Source organism: Equus przewalskii, chromosome 31, assembly GCF_037783145.1.
Source record: "Equus przewalskii isolate Varuska chromosome 31, EquPr2, whole genome shotgun sequence".
NCBI lineage: Eukaryota > Metazoa > Chordata > Mammalia > Perissodactyla > Equidae > Equus > Equus przewalskii.
In genome coordinates, this window is record NC_091861.1 from 4,398,733 (window position 1) to 4,407,451 (window position 8,719).

General features: G+C 40.7%; 1 protein-coding gene across 2 annotated transcripts in view; it reads right to left on the minus strand.

Annotated features, from left to right (window-relative positions):
- The window catches only part of FMN2 (formin 2), a 342,456-nt gene that overhangs the window by 236,097 nt on the left and 97,640 nt on the right, over positions 1-8,719 (minus strand). For both annotated transcript variants that reach the window (XM_070602584.1, XM_070602585.1), the window contains exon 5: positions 292-2,021. In XM_070602584.1, the coding sequence (XP_070458685.1) occupies positions 292-2,021 (1,730 nt within the window). The remainder of the gene's footprint in view (positions 1-291; positions 2,022-8,719) is intronic.

The window sequence follows — 8,719 nt, forward strand, 5'->3', positions numbered from 1 at the left end:
ACAGCATGCATGCTAAGAAAACTCTGTCCCTCTATCTGTAAAAGATCGATCAATAACTAGACAGACATCTGCACATCTTCTACATTGACACATATGTCACTTCTCTCTTTGATACTTCTGGAGAAAAGTCTAAAATTTTAAATAACAGATTGCTTCACTAAATATTGATGTAAAAATCTACAGTTAGAGCAGTACTTAAAAGTACATTAAACTGTAATTTTCCCAACAGTTTTAAAGGAAATGCTTCCCTCGCATTGACAACTGTGCACAGACGTGCTCCTGTCATGTTACCTTCTGCTCTGCAGCTGAATCCTCGTCCAGTACAGAGGCTTCATGGGCCGACAAGGCTCTATGGGCCGCTTCCTACTCCCTTTGTCCTGGTTCATCCCTAAGCCAAACAGGCCCGTTGGCAACGGGGGAGGAAGAAATCCGCACACTTGTGGCGTTGGTAAAGTGCTACCCCCAGCTTGTGGGGCAGGTGGAGGGCCTGATCCCGGAAGCAGGGGAGGTGGTGGGGGTGGGGGGATGCCTGTTCCAGGAGGGGGAGGGGGAGCTGGAGCAGGAAGAATCCCCATACCTGGCAGAGGAGGAGGTGGGGGGATCCCAACTCCAGGCAAAGGAGGGGGAGGAGGTATTCCCACTCCAGGAAGAGGGGGGGGAGGAGGTATTCCCACTCCGGGAAGAGGTGGGGGAGGAGGTATTCCCACTCCGGGAAGAGGTGGGGGAGGAGGTATTCCCACTCCGGGAAGAGGTGGGGGAGGAGGTATTCCCACTCCGGGAAGAGGTGGGGGAGGAGGTATTCCCACTCCGGGAAGAGGTGGGGGAGGAGGTATTCCCCCTCCGGGAAGAGGCGGGGGAGGAGGTATTCCCACTCCGGGAAGAGTGGGGGGAGGAGGTATTCCCATTCCGGGAAGAGGTGGGGGAGGAGGTATTCCCATTCCGGGAAGAGGTGGGGGAGGAGGTATTCCCATTCCAGGAAGAGGAGGGGGAGAAGGTATTCCCATTCCAGGAAGAGGTGGGGGAGGAGGTATTCCCATTCCAGGAAGAGGAGGGGGAGAAGGTATTCCCATTCCAGGAAGAGGTGGGGGAGGAGGTATTCCCATTCCAGGAAGAGGAGGGGGAGAAGGTATTCCCATTCCAGGAAGAGGAGGGGGAGGAGGTATTCCCATTCCAGGAAGAGGAGGGGGAGAAGGTATTCCCATTCCAGGAAGAGGTGGGGGAGGAGGTATTCCCTCACCAGGCAAAGGTGGGGGAGGGGGTGGCAGCATTTCTGTACTAGGTAGAGGAGGAGGGGAAGGGATTGCTGCACTGGGCAGAGCAGGCCCTGTCATGCCAGGGAGAGGGGGAGGCGGGGGAACCGCCATGCCCAGGCCAGGCAGGGAGCTGGAGGACTCTGTGCAAGGCAGAGGTGGTGGGGGTGGGATGTTACAGCCGTTTTCAAAGGAGGAGAAAACATAGTGTTCATGGCTGGTTTCAAACTCAGTATGAAGAGAAGGATGGGAAGGCTGTGACCCAGCCTGTCCTTGACCGTCAGAACATGGAAGGGATGGAGGTGGTGAAGGCTGAATGGACTGATGTGTGTCAAGCTGTACCGATATTCGCCTTGGAGACACAATCAAAGAAATCTCTGAACAGAATTTTGTCTGAGGTCCAGAAGGAGAGGAAGGCACAGCAGAGTCTCCATGTTCAGCCCCAGGTGGGCACGGAGGAGACGCAGGCAGTGCATCAACAGAAGGTAGTGTCGGTATTCCGCCCTCTTCTGTTGGAGATGTCTGGATTGACTTTGCCTGTAAAATCCTTTGATGCTGTACATCCTTTTCTCCTAACCTGAGAGCTTCAAGACACACATCTTCTGAGGGTGCCAAGCCATTCTGAATCCCATGACGGCCACTGGTCATCTCCATGTCCACAGTGGGGTAGTGCTTCTCTAGTTCAGCTATTTTGGTCCTCAGATCCTCAATGGTCTGTTCCAGCTGCTGAATTACAGTTGCCTGTCCCTCAGACCTCATGTCAAAAACTTCCTGAGGGGCAATACAGACAGACATAGTTAAATATAAAATAAGCAGTAATCCAAGTGTCACAAAAAAAGACTGCAAAATATATTTGTTTAATACTTCCAGAAAGATCCCTCCACAGAAAGATATGATTAGTATTTCTATGTGTCCCCTCTTTTCCACCCTTGGATTTCAAAGTGATTTGTACGTATTACCATAAAACCTTAAGTCCCTTGTTTGCCTAATCTTTGAACAATATCATTGAAGACGAGTAGATCTCTGAGAAGAGGGAAGAAAATTCTGAGTGACAAACCAATTTATTTCCAAGACAGTCTTCTCTCTTCCCTTTCTAGTAAATTTGCCATTAGAATGTTCCCGAAAGATATTTCAAATCCTAAGTTTTAAAGGTAATCACTACCTTTTCAGAGTAATCACTGAAAGAGTCCCCAATAAGATTATGTGAAATAACTTTTGACATCCACATGGCCATGTGCACACATCTTACGTGCACGTGTCATATCACTTATATCATGTTTACTATAATTTTAATATTTCACCCAAGGCATTTCAGAAAGTGATACCTTATGTCTTTCCACAATTTATAAAGATGGCTGATAATAACTGTGCCATTGTTTGGGTCACCTCATGTCTCAATGGTGTCTTCCTCCCCCAAGGCACACAATCAACCAGGAGTCCTTTAAGGGAAAAATGCTTTGGGTGGAAAAAAGGGGAAAGCCCTGTGAATAAACTAAATATGAATAACAGATGAGTAAAAAGAAAAGAGAAGGAGAAGGAAGGAGTAAAGAAAAAGGAGTAAAAAAGGAATAGGTAGAGGAGAAGGGAGGACAAACTCAAGCTGTGTGAAGCTGCAATGTCAGACGAAGGCTCACACAGACCTGGACTTGCTCACTCAAGGCTAGAATGAAAGGTAAAGAGAGAGTGAGAGAGTTCTTGTGCCAAGAACCACTTCTCCAGAGTGTCCCAGGGCTTTTCAAAGATGATCCCAATAGGAGCCACCATAAAGAGCCACAGTCCACAGGCATGTACATCTATTATCTTCCCCACATGGAGACTGAGGCTGACACACCAGACCTGCTCTTTAAATATTATGAAAGAATAATTAAGAGGTAATATAAAGATAATATTAAGTGTAAAACTAAACTCTTATCCTGCTTGCCCATGGTTAAACTCTGGACCCAAGAAAAGTCTCCACAAGATTGAAACAGTAACCAAAAATCTCCCAAAAAGCAAATGTCCAGGACCAGAAGACTGCTCTGGTGAATTCTACCAAACATTCAAAGAAGATTTAATACCTGTCCTTCTCAAACTCTTCCAAAAAATTGAAAAAGAGGGGATGCTTCCTAACTCATTTTATGAGGCCAACATTACCCTGATACCAAAACGAGAAAAGGACAACAAGAAAAAAAGAAAATTACAGGCCAATATCACTGGTGAACATAGATGCAAAAATCCTCAACAAAATATTAGCAAATTGAATACAATACATTAAAAGGATCACACACCACAATCAAGTGGGATTTAGTTCAGGAATGCAAGGATGGTTCAATATCAGCAAAGCAATCAACATGGTACCTCACATTAACAAAATGAAGAATAAAAATCATCTGGTTATCTCAAGAGATGCAGAGAAAGCATTTGACAAGATTCAACATATATTTATGATAAAAACTTCCAATAAAATGGATAAAGAAGGAAAGTACCTCAATATAATATAGGCCATATATGACAAACCTAGAGCTAATATCATACTCAATAGTGAAACGCTGAAAACTGTCCCTCTAAGAACAGGAACAAGACAAGGATGGGTGCTCTCACCACTCTTATTCACCATAGCATTGGAAGTCCTAACCAGAGTAATCAGGCAAGAAAAAGAAGTAAAAGACACACAAATTGGAAAGGAAGAAGTAAAACTGCCACTTTTTGCAGATGACATGATTTTATATATAGAAAACCCTAAAGAACCCACCAAAAAACTATTAGAAATAATAAATACAGTAAAGTTGCAGGGTACAAAAACAATATACAAAAATCACTTGAGTTTCTATAGACTAACAACAAACTAGCAGAAAGAGATATCAAGAAAACAATCCCATTTATAATTGCAACAACAAAAAGAATAAAATACCTAAGGGATAAGTTTAATCAAGGAGGTGAAAGATCTGCACTCTGAAAACTACAAAACATTAATGAAAGAAACCAAAGAAGACACAAAGAAATGGAAAGACTCTCCATACTCATGGATTGGAAGAATTAACATAGTTAAAATGTCCATATTACCTAAAGCAATCTACAGATTCAATGGAATCCCAATCAAAATCCCAATGGTATTTTTCATGAAAATAGAGCAAAGAATCCTAAAATTTATATGGAACAACAAAAGATCCTGAATAGCCAAAGGAATACTGAGAAAAAAGGACAAAGCTAGAGGCATCACAATCCCTGATTTCAAAGTATACTACTAAGCTATAGTAATCAAAACAGCATGGTAGTAGCAGGAAAACAGATCAATGGAACAGAACTGAGAGCCCAGAAATAAACTCACGTGTATATGGACAGCTAATTTTTGACAAATGAACCAAGAACATATAGTAGAGAAAGGAAAGTTTCTTCAATAAATAAGGTTGGAAAAACTGGACGGTAACAAGCAAAAGAACAAAACTAGCCAATATCTTACAACATATACAAAAATTAGCTCAGAATGGATGAAAGACTTAAATGTAAGACCTGAAGTCATAAAACTCCTAGAAGAAAACACAGGCAGTACACTCTTTGACATCAGTGACACTTTGACACTCTTTGACAAAAAATTTTAAAATACTATTTTGAAAGGATACATGCACGCCTATGTTCATTGCAGCAGTATTTACAATAGCCAAAACATGGAAACAATCTAAGTGTCCAATGGCAGATGAATGGATAAAGAAGATGTGGTAGATACATATATAGATATAGATACATACGTATATATCTATATCTATATATATACACATACACACACACAATGGAATACTACTCAGCCATAAAAAACAAAAGATGAAATCTTGCCATTTGTGACAACGTGGATGGACCTTGAGGGAATTATGCTAAGTGAAATAAGGCAGAAAGAGAAAGACAAATACTGTATGATTTCACTCATACGTGGAAGATTGCAAACAACCACCACCACCACCACCACACACATACATACAGAGAACAGACCGGTGGTTACGAGAAGGGAAGGGGAGTAGGGAGAGGACGAAACAGGTAAAGGGGGTGAACTTATGGTGACAGATGGAAACTAGACTTTTGGTGGTGAACACAGTGTACCGTATACAGAAGTCAAATTACAATGATGCACACCTCAAATCTATCTAATGTTATATACCAATGTTATCTCAATTAAAACAAAAAGAAAAACAAAGTCTCCACAAAATAAAAGTAAACCTTTTCTTTACTCTTTTTTAAACCCAAAACAAACACCTAAATCATCTGGAGTGGAGAAACTGCAGATGGACAAGACAGAAAAGGGTATTTACTATAAAGGAAGCATCTTTGGTGCTATTGGTATATTTGCTGTGAATCTATAGCTAGTTTTTTTCACAAGGGTAGGGAATGTACAGATTTACTAGTCTTAATCCTAACCCCTGTTGCTTCTTCCCTAAAAACTCTATTTTTAACCACAACATGTAACTTGCTGACGATCAATTACAAAGCTTATTGAGAGCTGAAAAGAAACTGCAGCTTCAGAAACACAGCCCTTATACAAAGTACTTTATTTTTCTATAATCAAAAATACCAAGTAGCCTTTACTGTGGGAGGAAACTAATTTACTTTTCAACTAGTAAAGGAGAGTAACACACTTTAAATAGTTAAGCAAAACTTTGAGAGACTTTTTATTTACATCTAAATAGAGGTATTCATATATACATATTTAATACTTTGTCACCATTTTCACCAGTCTATACAAAAAACTAAAGTACTACAATACAAAGTTTGAGAAATCATGCCATATAATTTCTAGATAGTCTACAGTAAAAGAAATAACTATAATAAGCAACTTCTAATATCCTGTTTGGCCACTGTACTTAATTCCACTCTCCAATTATGATGCAAGAGGAAACCAGAAGCCAAAAAACTAGCGCCCAAATTCATCCTAATAAAAAGTACAACTGCTTGGCATGTCTTCCTTATCCTGGACGAGTAAAAGGTATAGATTATTTTCATTTTTCCAGCATAACCTTAAAAGTGACCTTTAAGCCTTAATAAGTATATTTTTAGTTATCCTGGTACATAAACAGGGCTCTCATTTTCCCATTAATATAATGATAGTATAAAAAGATTAGTTGATGAAAGGCATGCAAGAAGTAAACTCTGGAAGAGTTTTCCAAAATTCAATTCTTAAATGTTATTGCCTAGGCCAGCTCTTTTTCATCACAGATTTGAATATAGTGAAAGCATTATAAAGAATAAAGGACATGAAGAAGGAGGAGGAAGAGGAAGAGGAGGAAGAGGAGGAAGTGGAAAGGGAGAAACTGATCCTAAATCCCAACAACCTAGCCCAATAGCAATTACTACACGTCGTTCTGCATGGATGGATTTATGCCCCCACATTTACAAGCCAACTAGTCCAACACAGCACCCAAAGCCAATGATCATAGGAGTCATCGTACAAGTGACTGGAAAGATTCCTGGGACTTTTATCCTTCCTAATTATTTATACAGCCAGTAGGAACAAAGCAAATGAGTATCCCATTACACACGACAATTAGGACCAGAAAAAAGACTTCTTTTATGAGAATCAACTTAAGACAATTTGGCAGTTACTTTGGATTGGCTCTCCCAACCTCCAGCTCCTTCTCTGCTCCTTCTACGTACAGAAGTGGGAAGAAAGACTACATTGACAGACTCCCTTGCAGCTGAGTTCACCGGGTTAGATGCAGTCACACAGAGATTTAGAAAGTGGACTGAGGTAGGGGCCATACTCTTGTGTGCCATGACTTTCTGTTAGGGATCAAGGTCTGCTAACTTCAGGCTGCTCTGGGACAACATTCCAATGTCCACTCTCCGACTTCCAGTGGTGGCCTCAAAGGTTTCAGCTTCCCTGGTAGACCAGCCGTATACGATTCCTTTGAAAAGTTTCAGCCTAGAAGTAAACCTTCAAACTTCTAACCTTTCCATGAAAAAACTAATTTTATATCAAGTAAACCCTTCTGTTCAACATATCTAGCAGGGTTTCTGGTTCCTTCAACAAAGCCTGACTGATACAACCACGTACCAATATTTCAGAGTAACTTGTGGGGGGAAAAAGCTCTTCCTGTAAGCTGCCTGAGGTGATCTCTGAAAATGTTTGCTACTCACTTGACCCCGAAAACCCCACACACTCATCCAAATTAACATGTTCAAATCTTCATGTTCACTTTAAGAACATTCCTGAAAGTGCCCAGGCCATCAAGGGTACACATATGGGAAAAGCTATCTGAAAGTATCTGAAAGACGTCACCTTACAGAAGCAATGTGTGCCACTCCACTGTCACAGACGTGGAGCTGGTAGGTGCACACCAGCAAACAGTGGGGCTGGACATAGGGTCAGTGGCCAAAAATGAGTGAATTTTTGCTGTACATGCTTAAAAATGCAGCAAGGAATGCTGAACTTAAGGGTTTAGATGCAGATTGAGCACATCCAGGTAAACAAAGCCCCAGGATGCACCACCAGGCTTAAGAGCTCACGGTTGCATTAACCCGTACATCAGCTCCTCTTGCCACATTGAGATGTCCTTACTGAAAAAGAACTGATTCTTCCTAAACCAGAAGAGGAGACCACACAGAAAAAAAGATATCCCAGAAGAAAATGAAAAACAAAAATGTACAGCCCAGGAACAAATTCAGTATGAAATAAATGCAAATAAAAGTTTAAAAAATTGGGGAAAAAAAGAAATTAAAAATTAAAAACTACATCACCTTATTTCTAAAAAGTATTTTTTATCATAAAGGTAAGCATGAACAAACTGTTAGAATTAAAATGACTCAAGTGTTAATTTTCTTCAGTGGAAATTTCCTGACTGAAGTATATGATGCCAGGGATGACGTCTTTTATGAAAAGATGGTCACTTTTTGTAGCATTTGAGTTTATCAGTTTTCCCAGCGGCCTCTGACAATCCTCTGATATGCAAATTCATCTTTTTGGCATATATGTCATATCATGCTCACCAAATTAAACTCTGTCAGGTGCTCATTAATCACTTACTTTTCATATGATTCAGATTCCCACCATCACCTTCCCTGACCTTTAGGAAATCCTACAACTTCTGCGAGATTAAGAATTTCACCTTACACTGTATTTGTATCATGCGGTTTAAAAGCCCCAAAAATCATTGATAGACAGACCCTGCCCAAAATAAGCATGGTGGATTATGAAAGATGGTCTTTGTTAAGTGAGGAGGGATTTGGGTTGGATCTAATTTTATAAGTGGTCAATTTATTACAGTATATTGTTACATGTTTTACTTATTTTTTAAATAAAATGATAACTGAGGGCACTCAGATAATAAAAAGTTGAGAAAATAAGGAATTGATCTACTCCATAAGCTTCAAAGGTTTTCAAATGTAAGCTACAATAAGAACTAGAACTAAGAAATGGCAGAGGAAATAGAGATAAGAGGATGAAATTCCAAAACTGAATCCATAATAATATGGCAATGGCTGCCTTGTGGTGCCAAGACGGCAGG